At 26.1% G+C, this 22744-nt stretch overlaps 2 protein-coding genes across 3 annotated transcripts in view; both read right to left on the bottom strand.

Annotated features, from left to right (window-relative positions):
• LOC112603897 (BTB/POZ domain-containing protein 2-like) overlaps positions 1–12120 on the bottom strand; it is a 55837-nt gene extending 43717 nt beyond the window's left edge. Inside the window, exon 1 of the mRNA XM_025352708.1 lies at positions 11790–12120. The gene's annotated coding sequence lies outside the window, so the exon portion shown is untranslated. The remainder of the gene's footprint in view (positions 1–11789) is intronic.
• Positions 12121–17548: 5428 nt separating this feature from the next.
• On the bottom strand, positions 17549–22485 carry LOC112603902 (transcriptional repressor protein YY1-like). Of its 2 annotated transcripts, none has more exons than XM_025352716.1 (7): positions 22037–22485; positions 19902–20071; positions 19683–19809; positions 19374–19608; positions 19139–19308; positions 18921–19067; positions 17549–17720 (listed from the first exon to the last, which is right to left on the bottom strand). In XM_025352716.1, the coding sequence occupies exons 1-6, from the start codon at positions 22372–22374 to the stop codon at positions 18935–18937; spliced, it is 1173 nt and encodes a 390-aa protein (XP_025208501.1). In that variant the 5' UTR covers positions 22375–22485; the 3' UTR covers positions 17549–17720; positions 18921–18934. The 2 variants fall into 2 exon arrangements, with proteins under 2 accessions (XP_025208501.1, XP_025208500.1); XM_025352715.1 differs by having other exon boundaries at positions 19683–19821; positions 22037–22483.
• Positions 22486–22744: the final 259 nt, after the last annotated feature.

The raw sequence follows: 22744 nt of genomic DNA on the forward strand, positions 1-22744 counted from the left end.
ATTTACGCGATCCGCAACGGACGAAAGTCGAGAATATAATAAACGTCGCTCCCGAATACCCACAATCGTCGGCCGGCAGCCGACTACGAGTAGTGGGCGTGGCTTAAACGTCGCGTGCTTGCGCATCGCGAAAACACCTAACAGCGCGTTCTCTCGGTCGTTGCATGCGAAACGCTTTAGGTATAGCGTCCTCTTAAGGCGTTTATGTTTATTACTATTATTATAAAATTGATATCAATACTGGAGTTTTTAATTTAAAGTCGTTCAATAATATAATTTAGTGTATTAAACGTTCATAATAAACTAGAAAAATAAATAATCTATTATAGACTTAAATAGTCCTATCAGTATTTTATCTATAGTGTGATTCAGTGGTGTTTTTAGGTTTTTGTCATTGTGGGGGGGGGGAATGACACTAAATCGTGATATTGCTTAAGTATTGTAAAAGATATACGATGTTTTATGTTTTACATACCTATACCAAATGAAGATACCAATGAGAATATTGTACAATATATTATAATATTTTAATTCTTGCATATTTAATCAATTATTGATAAAAAAAAAAAATAATAATAATTTTTTAAATAATATGATGATTAAATTATTTGTGTGTATACAGCCTATGAGGGGATTTATCCCCTTGATCCCCCCCCCCGTAAATACGCCACTGGTGTGATCTATTATAAAACAAATATTTATTAACACATAATAAAAAAATAAATATATTTTGTCATTCTATTTAAATGATATGGGTGCAGAAACATACCGAAGTTCAGAGAAGAGTTTTTTCTGTCATCTCTGCAGACAATAAGAAAACCTTTTGAGATATTTAAAAAAGGAGTAGGTATTCGTGTATAAAAGAAACATTTTAAAAAAACGAGAGTGATTTGTCTATATTGTAAAATAGTCCTATATAACTGTAATATATGTATTATACACAAATATATATTGAATTTCAAAAAAACGTTCCATTGTAAAAAATCAACGTTTTTCTTACCCTTCGCATTGACCTTGTCACTCAAAACATTATGTCCCTAAAATATCTTATACACATTTATTTATGTACAATTTTTTTTCGTACAGTTAACACACGTACTATATACTGACAAATATACTTGAAGTATATTATACATTATTCACATTATTTATACACACATCAAATGACATTTATTAGATTTTGATATTTTTTGTGATTTTCTTTTTAGATAGTCCCGAACGGATACATCCTAGGTCAGCCAAAATGATGGTGAACCAAGCGTGTGATCGTGCAGTGCGTGGACTCATTATATTATTATATATACAATTCATTTTCGTTATTATTTTTCGTCCGGGATCAGCACATTTTTTTAAAACCATTGAGGGCGAGGTTTCTGTTGGCCAACAATTGTTCTACTCCCTGGAACCCAATAACAATTCGTGCTCGCTCCCAAACAAACACATACATTCACGCGTGTAGAGTGTAGAAGAGTTTTTTTTAAGAACATTTTTATCCATCCAATACAACAGTATTCCCATACAAATATATCATTATTATTAATAACATTATACTCAATCCTCTCGTGGTTTCCATACTGGGCAGGAGGGGGTGTTATTGTAGCGCACGCCGTATATTAATAATAATAATAATAATAATACATTACATTTATACTTTGAATCAAATACGATAATAAATGCAAAAATTACATTAGACAATCATAACTCATATCGATATCCATCCAAAAATATATTAAGTAAGACTTGGGGTAAACGACCTATGTACCTAGAGTGAAATTTTAATGTATATGGAAATAAATATTTGAGTTTATAATAATAATTAGTATAATTAAAAATAATTATAAGACATAAACTAATTTTTTCCTAATTATTTACGATAGTACAGTAATATCTATATGACCTCATAAATTATAATAAACTTTATTCTATATAGTTTATGTCAGGACGTTGGCTGCAGTGTTACTATTGTGATATTTTTACCGTAAGAATGGTCGATGGATATTACTACAGTTACTTATTTACTACAAATATATTTTTTTCAGATGTATCTCACCAGTTAAGATCCAATATACAATAATATATTTTATACACATACAGTGACTTTTTACGCTAATCCTTTTTTACGCAAAGTTGTCATAGGAACGTTTTTACTTAATACACCTATATAAGGTATGAACAAGCAAAATTAAGAGAAAAGGGTATAAATAATAATGAATTCATAAACCTGTTAATATAGGTGAAATAATATGAAATATGAATCTTATACTCTTACCTTGATGCGTTACCAGAGACCAGGTCAAAAGTATATGCATTTTTCCAGAACAGAAATAATGAAGGTCACAAATATGCGTTCAAGACTAATTCCGCTGACATTTTATTAAACTGCACATCACTATAGTAATAAGTTGCATGAATGATAACACAAGAAGGATTTAATTGAGTATCGAATGGCACTAAAATGAACACTAAGTAAAAAGCCTAGAGACGATCGCATTTTCCTAAAAACTGGCGAACCAACGACAACAAAAATCAAAAGTATAACGCTTATGCATTCGCAAGTATGTAATGAGTTTAATCTCCAATAAATATAGTATACCTATAGTGGCGTAAACTATTGTATAATGTTGACCGTGGTTGCCGAATTTATACAGCGGTTACGGCATCTGAGTAAAACTTCGGTTGAGGCAATAATCGCTACACCACCACACAACAGATACCAATATACCATACCTTAATTTAATAATTATAATAACCGTTCTTAAAATATGTGCTTTAAAAACTACACATACCATGAGATTTTTGTATTAAAAATACGAGAAACAACAAACTTGGTTACTAGTCAAATTGTTAAGTAAAAAAAAGTTGTTTGGGCATGTAAGTACCGCTTTTCTATACAGTAAATGTTAAGTGAGTCACTGTAATGGATATTATATTAAATTTAAATTCAATGATGATACATCATTTTTTACGAAAATGATTCTGAGCAGAGAAGGTTTGTATCACTAAATATATTTCATAATATGATTTTTTTTTTTTTATTGTTATTAGTTTATTACAAAAATTTTATTTTACTGTATTAGTATTACGACTATCATGGTAGGTTGATTTAATTTTTGCTAAAATTATTACATTTTTAAATTTTATTAATATTTAAATATTATAAAAATATATATTATTATACCATATTATTGTCATTACTAACTTTTAAGTTAATACCACTTTACCATAAGTAAGTATGAATAAGTTCATAGTATACATAGGTATTATCTATAATTAATTAATATACTTTGAAAATTTATAATATTTATAGAAAACTTTTAAATCCCCACAAAAATGTTTTTGAATTTAACAAAATAATGGATATTGTTATCAAAACACCAACTACTAACTAAATTTAATTTATAACTAGATACAATCTTCAAAGTTGAAGTGCTTTTATTGCCGCAAAAGGTTGTAATAGACAAAAAAATAAAAATAAATATTTTGAAAAATATCGCTGTGTAGAGTAAATAATAATATACAGATTAACAAAAAGTTTTAAAAACCCACGAATAATATTTTTGAATTACAATAAAAAACTAGAACATTATTCTTCGTTTTAACAACTAATTCTGTCTAAATTTAAATTTCAAATATCTAAAAAATTTGTAATTAGCTATATATATATTTAAAATTTTTTAATTTCAGTATGATCTACTTATGTGGAACCTTCTATTAAATTTTTAAGGTTTTTGATGGAGCGAAAGTATTTTTAATGACATTGAAAAAAAAACTAAAAATCTATCGATGATTGATAAATGATAAGTAAAATATACAAAAAGCAACGTAAGCATAAATTATTTTTATAAGAATCATCAAATGTGGTCATAATTTATTAACTTTTATTAAGAATTACATACAATATAGTCAATATAGACAATATGTTTATTTTTATTAAAACCCAATTACCTGATAATAATAATTTATTACATCATATACTTAAATGTGAAATATTTATTCTAATAAAAATTGATTATTAATGCTACTAATGAACATCATAAATTAAAATGTAATGATTAATTCATTTGAAGTGATACAGTTTTCTGCATGTGTTATTATATAAATTTACTGGATGCACTAATTCATGTGAATTTTTCTGTTCATAAACAGAAGTGGCTTGACCAAGTCAGTTGAGTGGTAATCAACAATTGCTAATTAGGCCTTCAGTAAATTGAAATAAAAAACTTGAATTATTTTTTATTTTTTAACTAAAAATTATTTTAAATCAATTTGAAATATGATGTATATATTTTTTTATATTTTCATTTAAATTAATAAATGACCTTGTAAATGATTTAATAAACTTTTAAAAAATTTTTCTGATAAGGGCCAAATGTTTTAATCCAAATAAAAAACTAGAACAAAAGACAAAGTATTTTTCAAATTAGTATTTTTGAATAAATAATTTTTTTTTAAAGGTGGGGGTATTTAATATAATTTAATGGGACTAAGCCCTATCTCTTCCAATGAGTGCATATAACACTAGAATTTTTTATTTGTTAGCTGGTTAAATAAAATATATAAGATTACCACTACTTATAAAGGAAGATCTAAGATCTAGATCGCTAAAAATATATCTACTTAGCTAAGTTCTACACTAATAAAAATTAAAATAATATCTATTTTAATTTAATCTCATTATTTTATAGTGTTTCAGATGAACAATCATAAATGTAATTCAAATAATAGTTATAATTTACAGGTAAATAAATTATAGATAAGTTCGTTTAATTGTAAAATAAATAAAAATAGAACGAATTAAATAAAATTATCTATTTAATACTCAGAATTATAACTGACTGTTATTAGTACACCTAATAAAACATATTCATACGTCACCAACCAGTGGTGTAGTTGAATGCATTGAACTATATACTCAATATAAAATTATAAAATTACCTATATTACGATATGATCACGGATATAATATGTAATAGAGGGTTATAAGCCCCCCCTCATTTTATATTTATCCAATAAATTATAAATCTCCCCAGAACAAAATCATAACTACGCCACTGTACGCCACAAATCAATATTTAATTATTATGATACATTATACATACGTTCTTAATTATGAATTATGATAAGTATATACTTAGTCCTAAAGTTATTATTATTAATTATTAATTATTATCGGTAAATTACCAAATTCAATCAAATTATTTCAATTAGTTATAAAAATTGTATGATTTTTTTTTTTAATATTTATAGTCATATAAATAAAGTTTTAAAACAACCTCTTAATTTATGCGTTGTTATTTTCAGACCAAACAATATAGTCGAAATTGTTTGTTATTGTGTTAATTTATTCGCATTCCTTTGGTCGCTTTGAATTTATAATATTTATGATCTCAAACTAATATTTACATTTTGCAAGAATTTTGTAAAAATACAACATAATAATAGGTAAACACAAATAAACAGTAATATATGCCAATATGGTGTAGCGCATTTCTTTCTAATGGTCTCGTCATAATAAATACGTCACTTTTCAATGCGTTTGAGAATCCATTACGATAAAAAAAACTACGTATAAGGCTACCTATTAACTATTAGTTATTACCTATACTATCTACTATAAATTATAAACATACAAATAAAAAGAAAAAAAACATACCTATAAACAAAAATATAAAATCTGTTTACTTTTAAATTTCAATGTACCGATTTAATTAAAATCATTTGGATCAAATTACTAAAACATCTTTGTGATGTTCAAACAAAAATTAGTGGAGTTGTAGTGCATTTTAAAATAAATTTACAAAAGTATATTATCTCAAATTGCATTTTAGTATATTGACTATATTGCCAAATTCGGTACCGCAGTATTCATGTTATATCCATAAACATATTAAAATTGTCTTTCATCTATATGATTTTTTAATAAGTATGTCTAAAATTAACGTTACGTCTGTTATTGTCGGTTATCCATTTTACATTTTAGTAAATTTGAAACAGCTATTCAACTGATAGGAATATATTAATTAGCAACACAATTTCTACTGGAAATAACTTTGACACCGAGATTTTCGTTAAAAAAAAATTATATCACGAGTTAAGTATTAAAATGTAATACATTACACTACAATTATTGAATCAATATGTACATTTTACCTACCTATAAATGTATCAATGGTTGATTTTAAAACAATTTTCGGATATAATATATAAATATGAAGTTTTCTAGTATTCTGGATTGTTTACCTTCAAAATGATAAACCCGTTTGACGTTCACGTTATAAAACTAATAGTAGGAAACAGTTAACTTCCAAAATTAAAGCAACTCAAAAAGATGAATTTTTTTATAAGCGCTTGAAATTAAACTAATAAAATCGGGTAACCATTCAAACAAAAAATAATGAATATTACGAATTATTTTTTTATAATTTATATATTATTCGTGAAGTCTTTCACCATTAGGTACATTTATAATTTGTTTACACAAGGAAATAGTTAAAATATACAGACTAATTTTAAACTATTTATGCTATTTTTATACCACTCTTTAATATAGATACTATTTGCACTTAAATAGACTATAATTATACATATTTTCTAGTAAAAAACTAATAAATATAGTTTTTGAGAAAACTAAAAATAATGATTTCATCCTGCTGTAGTCAATAGTATATTCTCCACCACTAAACAGAGAATATAATAATACCTAAAAGTAAGAGACTAAAATAATACCTTATCGGTTACCTATATGATATAAATTATTAATAACAGAGCATTGAGCATCCGAGTATTTGTTCTCACCACCAACTAATATTTTTATTTTACCTGAAACCTTATTGATTTCGCAAAATCTACAATATGATGTTTAATAATGCATTGATCAGCGGACTGTGGGAAACATGATAATTTAAAATTCGTCGATTGTTCAATGGTATTGTATTATACCAGCTATACAGGTGCCGGCGCCGAGTGTCGCCGACACGGTCGGCTCGTTTCAAAATAATTCAAAAATACCCTTCGCTATAATAGTCTTGACCTACTGCGAACAACCACTCATAACAGATTTTAAGGAACGGCATCTTAACAGTTTATGCCCTTCCCTAACCTATTATATTTAATCTGCCTGATACCTCGGTAATTGTAGATCTGTACTTCTTATCTTACTAAAACTATAATTTCAAGACTCAAGTCCGATTGTCCGAATATAATAAAGATTACACCAATAGATTGATTATAAAATTATAACCAATAATAAACACTATACAAAAACGTCGTTTAATATGTACTATTATTAGATACCATTTAACAATTGTATTAGAAAATATTAATCTAGGGTAATAATTGTAATAATATAGCTGTAGTTGTAAACATGTATTTTATAATGATTAATGAATAAGGATTGATACAACTATTTAGGGAGAGCAGAATGTATTTCCATTTTAAAAATAAGCACTACAAAATTTTTCATTAAAACTTTTATAGACAACTCAAAAATAAAAAATAAAATTTTAGTAGTTAATAATAATTGACGAATATATTAATAATGTAAAGTGAAAAATTAACCATAATCTGAGGACTGAGATATTATAATTTTTAGTCAAAGAAGTTTTATTCATTGTTAAGTTTAGTTTATTCAATTATTGTCATTAATAGAACATAAGTACATAAATCTAAAAAGGTTAGATATTAGTTTAAAAAGTTATAATATCCATGCATGCAATAACATCTATCTATGAGTTCAAAGTAAGAACTAGGAAAAGATCTCACCAATCATGGTGGTGCTACTACTACATCAATCTAAAAATATTCCGAAATTCAAACACAATGTTGATATTACGATGAGAGGTATCTATAATCTTGTATAATTTCATATACTTAATACGATAAACCGATATATAGATCTTTACATCTTTTTTACATCGCAATACCAAATGTAAGCTTCTGGACGTTAAAAAAAGCATCCATTGTAACTAATACATTTTATAATCAAAGAATTATTAATAAGTTTCAAAATAATAGAAAAATTGATTTCTTTTACACATTGTTAATAAATACATTTTATAAATATCTTTATTATAATATGTTTAATTATTTCTCCTATATTAAATTGGTCGATAAATAAAGGAGAATTCGTCTTTATTCCCTTTTACGAGAATATATCTAATCCTAATGTACAAAATATTACATTCTACAGACTACAAAATCCACGAAACTCATGTCAGTCATAACCAACAGTGGTTACCGCCGTTACCGGTCATAAAATAGTATTATTGATTATAAATATTAAATACTAATATTTATAATCAATGAAAGACCATATATAGCGCTATCTCGCGGTGTAGAATACACTGGTCGTCACTATATTCAGAATCAGTTTCAGGAACTTTTTAAATCTCAATCGCCACAAATTCATAAGTCTGAACTCTGCAATAGAACTTGTGAAGACCGTTGTTGCAGTAGGTATTGTAATTTATAAATTAAACTTTCGAGTTGAGTTTCACTTAAAAGTTAGAAGTACTTAAAATCATTTTTATTTTTTAAATTTAAGGTATAATATCATATTAATTTGTATTTATTCACATAATATTAATTATCATACTTCTATTTTATCGTGTTTTTAGTACTTAATAAGTTATAATTTATTAAGAATTGTGAAAACATACGACATACGTATTAGGTATGTCAATGCTTATTATTTATTAGATATATCGTATATAGGATTATAGGAACATCATCAATCGCACGTCCCACCTTAATTTTTATTTTTTACATCGCAGATTCAATAATAATTATATTATATTGTTATAGGTACCTAATATTATGTTTGTTTAAATTTAAATTAAAGGCAGCGGCTGTATACGATTAATATTTTATATTCCGCGACGGGCCACTGAAAACAATAATGATGATTGGGCACAATTTTTTTGATTGGACAGCTGTTCGCGGTTTCGATCGCACGATTTCGATGGCGAGATAGCCAAAATTGCGGATTTGATTGAGACAACTCGAAGGGAGAAAAATCGACATGACCATCGTGTGATGTGTAAGTATAGGTATACCTATATAAACTTGTGAAGTAACCTACAATATTGATCTTTAAGGTTATAATGGTTGTATAATATTGTGTTATAAATGATAATGTGATCGCGCAGCTTTTTTCAGCGAATTCTGTTTATGATTTTCTATTTATTTATTTTTTTAATTTTAATCTCAACGTAAAAGGCGTATAGGACGCCAATAATACACAATAACAAAACAGACCGTCACCACGAATTGCTTAGTACTCGGGGTCAGGTCAAGCGACCCCGTGAACTCGTCTAAAAACATAATATATTATAATTTATAATGTACACAGCAACGTAAGTACACATCACGTATCGTAATCACATAGTCATAACACATTAATACACACACTAATATATATTACATACTAAAAGTCATCGCAATGTTGTCGATCATATATTATATTATATTATTATTTAAATCTGCATACTTCGCTGAAGTCTATAAGACAAAAATATATAATAGGTACCTATATCATAATTTTTATCTGTTAATTAACTTAAGTTCGTGTGCGGTAATTTGTTTTGTTTCGCGACCGACCATAATGAGAAACTGAGAATTCAAGAATGGACCTAGGTTCGATATAATTCTGAGGGTATGGTATTTGTAGAGTGGGCTTCAGCCCTATAGGCCATAAACTCTTTATATTCTGAGCCCCGAATAAAATCGTATACACTTTCATGCGTGAATTAAAGTCACAATAAAAGGTATTTATAGGTACATATAGTCTATAAATTATAGGTAAGTACCTATATGCTCAATGTTGCAGTTTTTTGTACATTATATACACCTATACATAATATTACAATATTACAACCACAAGTGATTCTATAAGTTTTTGTGAGGGAATTTGAAAACCCTCAAGAGTATCAGAAATCTGCATTTCTGATCGGAATTTTACATAAATTCTCATCTACGTATTTTTTTAAATTTCAATTTTCGCAATGGTAGAAAAATATAATACATTATTAAATATCTGTCAAGTTGGCACCAGCATTTCATAGCAATATTATATAGAAAATAGCTAGGGATTTGCTAAACTACTTTTAAAGTTTACTGGGGCTCCTATAGACTTCTAAAATCTATAAACATGCTAGTATCATTAAAGTAGACGTTCAGGCACATGAATTAGGTATTTAAAAGAATTTATTAGATTTTGTTAAGACACTTATTGCCTTTGTGAGAGCCGAGAGGTTTCAAATTTGAATACAATACCAGCTCATGGTTTAATTCAACATAGTATGATATAAAAACCCAGCAAAGAAGAGTAAAATATTGAATTTAAATATTACATTAGTTAATAGTTATTATTTTATATGCTTTCGTAAAACTGTGATATTAATTTAAATATTTTATACATTCATAAATAATATTTATTTCTTAAATATAATAACTGATAAAAGGTTCACAATTATCTATTTGTATTTGATTTCCTATAATGATAATCTCATTCTACAATAATGAAATACTAACATTTTATATAATATAATAATATTTAATTATATAGTAATATGTAATATTACTGCAGTTATTTTTATTACTTATTATATATTCTAGAAGTTTTAGATATTTATATTACAATATATAATAATACATCAATATATATTTAATATTATTATAAATTAAATATTTAAAATATTACAATAATGTTATTATTCTTTTAAATGTAGCCTAAAATACCTATTACATTATAATTATTATAATAATGTACTAATGTATATTTATTGATGCCTGGATGATATAGACAAAAATCAAATAAAAATATGCATTAAAAAGTTTAAACATGAATAAATAAAAAATAAATACTATCTTAAAATAAACATAACGGACATTATAAAAAAATATATTGTTAAATTTAAAAATGCTGAAACAAAGGATTTGTATACATTATTTTCTATTGAAAATAAATTGTATTTAATTGTTATAATTTCGATCTAAGAAAAAAACAAATTAGCTTAAATTAAACTGTAAGTATATTATTTTCATTGATAAGACAGGGACATTTTAATACAAGTACCTACTCACTAAATATTACGTATCAATTTTATTTATTAAAAAGTAAATTTATAATTGTGTTATATATTGTAAAATACAAAATATGCCTTAAATGTAAACAAATTCCGGATTGTATTACTATAACAACATATAGTAAGTATACAAACATCTGATTTTATTCTTTTAAGTCGGCAAAAGTTCCCCGAACTCCCTAAAATCAATTTTGGATCGTCATTGCATATAATAATTAATAGTTATGTCCAGACGTCATAAACGACAAACAGAATGTTTACACTTATATAGTATTGCTTTTAATAAATGTATATGGTGCCTACGAACACATAGATTTATAAACGGTATATAGGTACTATAATATAATATATTTTTATACCTCTTACTACTTTCTACCACCTAGTATGTATGAATGTTAAAGTATAAGCCGTGTGAAATGTGCATGTTGCATGCAGTCTGTATAGTGACTACATTAGATAGATTACACAAAGTAATAATATAATATGTCAATATAATATGATATATTGCACTTGCTATACAATTTCGTATAGTTATTGTATATTATAATTTATGATATTCAATATGATTCACGATAGAACCAAAAATTTAAACAAATTGAAAAATTACAAAATATGTTTCACTGTTACAGCATTTGCAAAACGTCTTGCAATATTATATTGCATATTTGCATGTATTATAAACGGTCATACCCGCGTGTGACGTACCTGATAGCTATGCTTATTGCGTGTATCCACCTAAATATTAGTAACGATTGTTGGCCAACATAACAGTGCAACGACGAGGGTGTACAAATTTACGCAAGTCCTTAGAACATATCATAAAATACGCGAGTTGATATTTATATATATATATATATATATATCGTATTATTAATCACAGAGGAATATACAAAAGAATAAACAATAACAAAAAAACAACAAAATACGATTACATCACAGCCGCACTATTATTAAATCCAACAAAATTCCCGAGGAGCTCGCGACCCCTTCCCGACAGGGAGGAGAAACCAAGACTACCCGCCCGTTCCGGACTATGCCGCGACGACTAACAACCATAATACAATTCATACATATTATATATATATATACTCACGAACATTATATATATATATATGCACAGTGTATAAAACCTACCAGTTGGCGACTACGCAGGGCCGATCGACCTGAAGATGGCTATACGTATGTGTATATACAGGACGTTTGACGCTGCACTAGCGCTTCGAGTGAATCCCACTCGCAACAAAAGTTTCGATGACTTTCCACCCAACACGCCTATCAACCTAGCTATATAAAAAATACATACATGTACTCTTTCAAAACCTATCAGTTTTTGTATGTATATTGTATAATCATAAATAATAAAAATACGAGTTCCTATGTATCTATATACATATTGGTACCACGAGGTAATAACTTCGCATTTACAATATTTTTAGAATAACATTTTTTGATAATGATATATCTATTCGGATATTCAAAATATCTTTAATTACTGATTGATAACAAATAACCATAATTTATTATAAACGAATTATTCTTTTTCATCAAAAATCGTTTAATTATCAAAAATAATCAAAATATATTATACTATAATTTATGGGTTACATAAACTTAAAACTTAGGTATAGTTTGTGCAGTTTTACCTTTATTAGTTAATTTTAAATATTTTTTTAGTTTCATGAATATTGTATACATATAATATATGTATAGGCACCTAGGTAGTTAGAATTTTGAAGATACGTATTTTTTATGTTGACAGCAAATGTTATGATGTATTTAAATTATTGTGGTATTGTTATAATTTATAGAGTTTATACTAGTATATTACTATATTCAATATACTATTGTCAGTTATCGCTGTTTGCTTATGAAATTGATTTTTGTTTTTTTCACTCTGTATACTAGTTACTATATCACCGTATTTAATTTGAATTTCAGTGACAATTATCAAAATGCATTAAAATAGTGTGATGGGGCCCTTCAATGAAAATGAAATTTTTTAATTTCATAATTTATTACTCAAGCTGCTTGAACTTTCTTCTTGAAGAAAATATAACTATAGCTATAGGTATACATTTTTTATTTATAATCAAAATTATTAATGTATAGGAATATTGTAATTATATTAAATGATATATTTTGTTATTGTTTTATGAAAACATTGAAAACCAATGCATATTATAAAATTGAAATTAAACATTAACACAATAAATTAATATTAATTGTATTGAACTAATATTTTTATAAGTTTAAATATGACTTAAAAATAAAAAAATAAATATTCAAAATATATTGTTTAAAATTTTTTATATTGCCTATAATATAATAAATTAATAACATATATTTGTTAAATATTATGTCATTATTCATTAGTTATTGTATAGGTATGTTTTTATTTGTAAATGAAGTTTACTTAAAGATTATTATTATTATATTTATTATATTATGCTGTGGTATATTTGCTGCAGTGCTGCATAGTGTGAGCTACAAAGATGCATGCAACGACGTAACGTGTCAAACTAAAAAGTTATTGGGTACTTTTTTTTTATCTGGTTCAGATTATTAGTATACCTACTTACTATTACGTAATTTGCAGCTAAATGCGATAATGTTTTTAAACGAAAAAAGTATCGTATAAAATTGAATGATAACAAAATGCCAAATCAATTTTAAAATGTTTAATTCTACCTACCTAATCTACCTATTTAGTAAAAAGGATTATAAGTAATAATATCTCAACCTTAAACATAATTAAACAAGTGTTTTGAGGTATAATTAAAAATTAATGTTCTTATTATCTAAGGCTATTATTTGACTCGATCCAGACCTACCTACGCAATTTTCTCAAAATGATTTCGCATAGACAGTTTTCAGTAGGTACCTACCAAAAGTATGATGTATATTTTTGTGAGTTTAGAATCACTTAACACTAATCATGAATCAATATTAGTGATTAATGATTACTCTCCTTCCCAAAATACCATCGTTTTATAGCGTGCCCCGCTGAACGTTAAATAATCGTTGAAAATACCATGAACCTATCTATAATTTAATAGATTACGTTTGTTTATAGGAACGCGGATCTGTGGATAATTCCAATAAGCACACAAGATTTTACGACTTTAAATTCAACGGCAGAGCAGCACCGTACGGACAATCATGCGCGTACCTACCAAAATATAATTCCCATAAAGGTAGTGTTTGTTGTTTATCATACACGTATTACGTGTACACGCATAAGGACGAACATTTTGTGACCTTTGCGATTTCTCGGTCGTTTTCGTTTCGTGACCTAAAGTCGTCGCCACTTGCTGGACGGTTGTACGGTTAAAGTTATTGCGCCGGTTACGTGGGCAAAATCAATACTATAATCTTGCGACTGCGATATTCGTCTGTTCAAAAGTAAATCCGTTATCAACATACATTTTATTTATTTTCGCAGTTGTAGAAGCGGTTGACAGTGATTTCTTGATACCCAAAAGAATTCTACGTGAAAATTTATTTTTTGTTTCTAACACAAAAACATATTATTTAGTACACAGTGATCAGTAAATATTCTGCTATTTATAAAATATATTACAAACTATATAATTTTTTCGTATAGTGTTGTATTTACGTTTTTAAAATAGGTCGAGTTGGGTCTTATCCTTTAAAAAGTCTATCAAGTCCCCCTAAAAATGAATGAAATAATAATTGTAATATTTTCCTTAGCAAAAATATTATCTAAAATGTCTATAGAAAACTAAGGTTCTGAGCTGCCTAAATAGAATATATTTTTGGTAAGTGTTCAATATTTTGACAAAAAAGTACTCATTTTGTATGAATTACTTGCCATTATTTTAAATATAAGTTATAAAAAATCCGAAAACCTCATTTTTGTTGTGTATACTGATGGTTAGGTTTGAACTCAATGAAATGTACTTAAAAAAAAAAATCATTTTGAACGAATCAAAGACAGAAACAATTTTAATTCGAACAGTTTAAGTAATTAATAAATCGTTTGCACATGTATTTTTGATATTTTAAAATTGCTGTTAGAATAAATTATGAATTTAAGAGAATTATTGCAGCACGTATTTATGTTTGCAAGCTTTAATAATACCACTAAAAAAGATAAATTAATTCAAAAACATTTTATTTATCTAAAATTAGCGTAAATTACTCGAAATATTTTGAAAATATTTGTAGAAAATTATAATATAAGTAATGACCGAGTCTACTGTCTACTGAACTTGTGTAATAGAAATTGGTTTATTGCTGATAAAGTATACACCTAATCTTATACATAGGTTTAGGTAATAAACACGATAGCTATTGCTCTACAAAAAATTATGTAACTTTTAGCATATGAATATATGATAATATATTAGTATATGTAATAATATTGTATAAAAAATTATAAATTAATGAAAAATATATTTTGTTATTAGCTTAATTAATAAATACCATCCAAAAATTAAGTTCGAGGTTAAGACTTTTTATACCTTCTAACATCGTGCAATACTGATTTTAAACATTAAGATGCCGACAATGGAGCTATAGGTTAAATGTTACATTGTCTCAGAAGTGGAAGAATATTCGTGCTTATGTTCGTGTCCTAGTCGTGTGTTTTATCATATACTTCACTTTTGATTAGACAACAAATTATTGTTAAACATATTTTATCAAGTAAATAATTCAAAATATTAAAATTATTAAAATTTTTGAATATGATTATGTAAATGATCAAATACGAAAACACCACCAAATCCTGGAGTCAAGAAAGCTTCTTTGGAATGTCACGAGAAAAAGTTCTCGGACCGCAATAACATCCTAGTTAGGAGTTCCTATACCAACTATGTTTCTGAATTCCACTTATTATACGTAAGGAATCAGTAAAACGCTCTTATATAACGTAACCTATACAGTTTTTAAAAATAGTGATTCAAAACATTCTATTTATATCTGTATTATTGTTAACGACTGGTGGTTATTCAGGGAGGGTTTAAGCCCTTAGCTTCTAAAAAGTTATATCTGTTAATTTCTGAAAAAAAAACTATGAAACTATAGTAATAGCTACTAGCAACAGGAATAAGCTATTTAGCTTTATATATTTATTAAAAACTGGATCTATTTGTATAATTAATATTTTAACTTTTATTTATTACTTATTAATTTAATTTAATTTTTATATTAACACAGGAACATTGCTACAGACTTTATGCATTCAATTAAAAGTACCTGATTAGTAAAGTAGTATCTTTGACAATTTAACTTTCTTTAATAAAAAATTTGTTCTAATATTTTGTTATATGGTAATATCATTATTGGTGGGCAAAGGCTGTGGATTTGTAGTTAAGTATGTTTAATTTTTTAGCTTATTGTAACAGATAATTTTTTAAATATAGAGCATGAATTGTATAACAAAAAATTAAATTTTAAGATTATTTTAAATTTTTTTGTTTTAGATGATAATTTTTTTTCTGTTATTTTAGTGCATTAAGTTACATCTATCCCTTATTTATAACTAATCATTAATACTATAACTTTTAACATTCTGCATTTTATCAACTGGCCAATAAAAAAATTATTACTGAATGAATAAAGATTATCTAACTCAGAAATATGATTGTCACATTAAGTAGTAGCCAGTCAATATATTTATTATACTGTGTTTCATGTCTTTTGGCTATGATTAGCATAGTTCAAAAACTTATTATTATAACCTACACCGGGAGATATTTCTTAACACCCTAGTCACTTCACTTCTGTACATACTAATATTTATGGAACAAAAAGTAATTTTACTATATTATTTTATTTTGTCACTTGTTAATTATTTAAAAATTAATATTTATATTAAAGCTATTTATTATTATATTTCTAACATATATGTGGTAATTTAAAAGTTATTTAACTTATTGGGAACAAAAATATTTATTATTAAAAAGTTTGTACCCTCAATATTTTTATCCCTAAATTTTAGTTTTGTTAAGAAAAATTCTTAATTTCTATTATGTAACACTTTAATCACTAGAATTTTTTATTTCAGTAGTTACTTTATTAAAATACTTAATACTGTGAAAATAGTTGTAATCATTATAATTCATAAATATAATATTAAGTATTCACATTCTACTACAAATTGTAGTTTAGAATATAACTTTTTTTAGACATGACAAGAGACAACAAAATAAATATTATACAATACATATAATAAAATATAATATATCAATTTACCTTTACATTCAAAAATATAAATATATTACATACATATACATAAATGATTATCTAACATGATCACTGAAAAAGCCATATAATTTAAGTTTCTTAATATAAGTTAAAAAAAGAGAAATTAAACTTAACTTCACATTATTTGCTCTCTATTATTTTTGCAGTCTTATTTAAACAACTAAATAGTTGTATTATATATAAAAAACAATTTATAATTTTTTTTCTTTTAAATTAATATTATTAACATATTAAATACCAACATGATCATTCAATGAGAAAGATTTTAAAAATAGGTATTTTATGTATCTAAATTTACTTATTACTTAGTAGATATGTACAAAATTCTGCATTACATTTTGCTCTTAGAGTAGGTTTTGATTTCAGTCACGTGTTTTTGAGGTACCAATTATAATCACGTTACACCTGAAAAAATATAAAATTTACATTTTAATATAAGCAAATAGTTTACAATTATGTAATTAGCATTAATGATAATAAAAAACCCCATTGTAAGTTAATATTAAGAATTTGAAACAAATTTTTTTTTTAACAATAAATATTTTTATTGTGCAGCAAATAAGTAGCAACATAATTTATGAAAAACAAGATAAAAAGTAATCCTTAAATATATTAAAATTTAGTGTTTTTATAAAAAAAGAATGGGTTTGACTAATTCACTACTATTATAGATAAATATAAATAATTTTTAAAATGTATAAGAATCTTGTAATATAAATTTAAGATTTAAAATTATAATTACCTATTATTTAAATCAAAGTGTTGCACTTAAAAAACTATATACCTTTCAAAAACCAATTTTTAAAGGTTAGAAATATAGTGCTTTTAAAAAAATTATTAGGTTGGTCTAAAAATTGTTGTTGAATAATTACTTTTGTGTTTAATTAAGGTCACGTTTTATACAAGAAATCAACCGATGGATCATATCTAAAATAAACATATAGCATTTATTTTGTATGATTAAAATAACTATTTTATGTTAAGTTATAAGAGCACATTTCTAAAAAATGTATATACATATATATATATCTTATTATATATGTTCATACTTCTATAGTATTATAGACAATTTTACAAATGTACATATAACAAATTTATGTTTAATAGTTCTATTTAACAATATTTTCTATAATTTATTAAGGTGTTTTTTTTTTGATTTTCTAATTTTTAAGCTAGTAATAAGAATTTTAAAATTATATATAAATCATTCCAAAATTAAAATAATGAAAAAAACACACCACAATGATCATGAAAACTAACCTCTAATCAATTTATAAACTAATATAAAATAAGTATGATATTGAATTAATTTAATTGTAATATTTGTAATTTATAACCAGTAATACGCGAATAATACTTAATTATACATTAAATAGGTATATTTTTTGGTTCTATATTAATATTGTATAATTGAAAAAATGTTGAAATAAAATACATTGGAAATTTTAAGATTTGCTAAAGAGAATAATACTCTTAGTGCAGAGCATCAAAAAAAATTAAATATTAATTCCAATGCTTTCAATTAACTTCAGTTAAAAATTATAGATAGTAAAAATAAAATAAAATAACAATTTTCAATATTTTAAAAATTTAGTTGTAACTTACTGTTATTATGTACATTATTCAGCATAAACAATAAAATGCTGATGATCAACATCTGGTATTTCAACATTAACATACTGTTGATTTAGATCTTCTGGTACTTGGTTTATTGAACGATTTGAACTAGGTCTTGGTCGTGACATATGTCTACTATAAAATAATTGTTTTCAGTCTTAATATTTTAATTATTATACACATAAATTAATAGTTACAATACATACTTTGCCTTAGCATGTGTTAATATATGAGACTTCAAGTTAGTTGATTGGGCAAACTTTTTATTGCATGCATCAAATGGACACACATATGGTCGGTCACCTGTATGTATCCTTACGTGTGTTCTGAGATTGAAATCTAATGAAAACCTCTTACCACAACCTTCAAAAGTACACTGAAAAAGTAAATAGTTTAATAAATAAATGAATAATATGTTTATTTAAATTATATCTTATTTACCTGAAAAGGTTTTTCTCCAGTATGTACTAATTGATGACGTTTAAGTTTTGAACTCTCGACAAATGCCTTACCACACTCTGCACACACATGAACACGTGGTCCATGAGTATGCAAATGTTTTCGCATAGCTGAGTTATCGCGGAACATTTTTGAGCAGTTTTTATTAGGGCACGCAATAGTGCGGTCCATCATTTCTGAACTATAAGATTTTTTCACTTTTGACTTATGACTAGGTCTATAAACGTTGTATCATCATAAAGTATAAATAAAAAAAATATTATTCAGGTATTCAACTTTAATTGAACATACCTTGCAAAGTCTGAGAGTTGTTTTGGATCACTAAGGTTTATTTGAGGTATTTCTTCAGAAATCGTTTGCTCAGTCATATATTCTTCATAATCGGGATCAGGATCAGGTTCAGGATTGCTAACTTCTTCTAAAATGTAATCTATATTATGTTAAAGAATTATTTTATTTTTTGATCGTCTTAAAAATAAAATACATTATTAAAGCAATAATAATTCATACCATCATCGGTTCCAGAAGCCCACATGGTTACAGAAAACTCTCCTTCCAATGTTCGAATTTGAACTTGCTTTTGTTCCCATTTTCTTGGTCGACCAAGTGGTACTGGTTCAGGTGGTGATGGAATATTAGTTTGTGCTAAATAATGATCTTCAGTATTTTCTTTCTTGAATCTAAAAATAATATTAATGAAAATCAACAATTTCTAATTAGCCTTTCACAATTTTGAAAATCACTTAAAACATAACATACATTGTTAAATTAATGTATGAATTGTAAATTGAGCAAACTTCATTTTCACATAATTAAATTTTTATTTATTCATATACATAAATTAAATAAATCTTTAAATTCATTCAATTCTTATTTTAAAACATTGGGTATTGTGAATTTGTGAATGGGTGTCTTCTCTTCTCTGTCAATCATATAATTATTAATACTTTATTTGCTTATTAGTCGTTCTAGATAACATGTTACATAAATTGTGAACATACATTTTTGAATAAAAAGAAATATTGTATTTTTAAAATTATGCAAATCATCAATCAGTGACAATTGTGGCCGATGATAGAATTTGTTTTACTATTACTCGCTTTAAATTGTAGATAATTATTTTCATTAAATTTTTTATTAATTTAAGTTACAGTGATAAAATACTATAAAATAAACTACAATTTTATGTTTATCAACAGCTTAGATAGTTTAGAGAACCAATTATAGAAATTAATAATTTGTCATATACCTAATATTATTACTTTTTTATTTAAACCTAAAACTTAAACTAAACAACAAATTTATAGTTTTACTTATTTTATAAGAAATATATATCACCAATAGACATTAAAAAAATAATATATTCTGTTAAGAAATACTCAATTCCTAAGCTGGATTAAATTGGATTGCATCTAATTTTTTTAACAAGCTAGAAGGTATATTTAAATAAATATTTATAAGAAAATTTCAATTTTTAAACACTCTTGGTACAGATATGTGTAGTACAATTTATATTTTTAAACAATGTTTATCTACTTATGGTATCATATTTTGATAAGTTATTTTAAATTAACAATTTTGGCATTAAATTTACTTAGTAAGATACATTTTAAATTTAATTATTCAATAAAAGATGGCAATCCTACAAAAAATGATCAGTGTGAAAATGTAAAAGTGAAATATACAGTCATTGATAAGTATGCATAATAAAAAATAGCTGACAAAATTGAATTAGGTCATAACTTTTTTTTTTTATTACATTATTATGAATACTTTTATAATATTTAAAATGATAATAAAAATTTTAAAAAAATTGTGAAGAATAAGTTTTTAAACAAGATATCTATAGTTATTTACATCTGTTTATTCTTTCTGTTAAACCATGTATTATTTGAAAATATTTTTCTATTATTTAAGACAAAATAAAATTGAATCATATAAAAAAAAATTAACTTAAGTAGGTAATGGAATAAAATTACCTAATAAGTTTTAAATAATTAAAAAAAAAATTATACATATTTAACACAATCTAAATATCAAAAAATCTAATTAAAGCTACTGTCTGTTTAATGACTATTTCATTAAATGTGATACAGAGGGTTAACAATTTCAAATGTTCATGAAATTAATTGTATAATATAGAGGTAACTCCTAACTTATAAAATATGTCACAATAGAAAATTGAGTTTTGTCCTACATTGGTAAACAAACAATATAATATTTGAACTAAAATTCTCATATAGAATCAATTCAACAGTTTATAACAAATTCTATTATAATCTTTTGTGCCGAGTATATTTTAAAAATTGTTGACAATTATAAGTAAATATTGGCAAGAGTGAACAGCGGAACATACTATACAATATTCAATATGAATGTACAATGATAAAAAATGTCGTTAATGTGAAATATGCTTCGATTATAAGATTTCAGGTAAAACATAAAAAAATCTACATGGGACTTTAACATTAGAACTTAACTATGAATATGTTAAATACGTTTAGATTTATAATTGAATAACCATCAATTAGAAACATCAATACATATCTGTAACAATTAGAGAAGAAATTTGGAAACTGTTTAGAGAACTAACACTGAAGATGGTAACAGTCCACCGCTAACTAATCTATGTACAAGCGGTTTACCTGGACGGTCCTGGACTTTCAGGCTGGGCATAAAGCTCTTGGGGTACGACACTCTCATAAACGTAGGTAAGCTGACCATCATCCATATCCTGGTGGTGAGGATGGTGGTGCTGATGGTGGTTGAGATGCTGTTGCTGATGATGCCCTGTCTGTAACAACATAGTGGTGTTGTCATTTTTCGTCAGCCCTTGGACAGGCGTCATAATTATTTGCCGGCCGTTCTGATCAACTACAGTCTCGACGATTTCGCAAGGCATCTCCACCGGTATTTGCTCAGTCAATTTCAGATCGTCGTCCTCGTCGTCTTCGGTTTTCATGTAATCTGCCGGCGACGCCATTTTGTTTGTTATTGTTTATAGTACAAAAAAAATATGTCGCACGCACGTCCGAGCAATGTACGCGCGAAGAAAATGGCGACCGTCGAGCGTGCGCGTGTGTGTGTAGATGGTCGACGTACGGACGGGTAGACAAACGACGCCATTTAATGCGGGAACAAAGTAATTTGCGGATAGATGGCAGAGCATTACGGGGCCTAAAAAAACGTATTCGGCAACAGTGACACCAACTAAACGGATAGTGTGCGTCCATGATTATCAATATCGGTGGCGTTATCAAAATGCTTCCGCGCGCGATTGTAAACTGCATCACTGACTATTGTTGTTGTTACACTAGCGCATTATTGGTGTGGAACTCAGGAGTCAGGAGTGA

Source organism: Melanaphis sacchari, unplaced genomic scaffold (assembly GCF_002803265.2).
Source record: "Melanaphis sacchari strain LSU unplaced genomic scaffold, SCAv2.0 Contig113_pilon_pilon, whole genome shotgun sequence".
NCBI classification, from domain to species: Eukaryota; Metazoa; Arthropoda; class Insecta; order Hemiptera; family Aphididae; genus Melanaphis; species Melanaphis sacchari.

Coding starts and splice junctions, on each gene's coding strand:
- LOC112603902 (XM_025352715.1), bottom strand. CDS start 22,374: ATGGCGTCGCCGGCAGATTACATGAAAACCGAAGACGACGAGGACGAC. Junction 19,309..19,373: donor CTGGAGAAAAACCTTTTCAG/GTAAATAAGATA, acceptor TTACTTTTTCAG/TGTACTTTTGAAGGTTGTGG. Junction 19,068..19,138: donor TTAACACATGCTAAGGCAAA/GTATGTATTGTA, acceptor ATTATTTTATAG/TAGACATATGTCACGACCAA.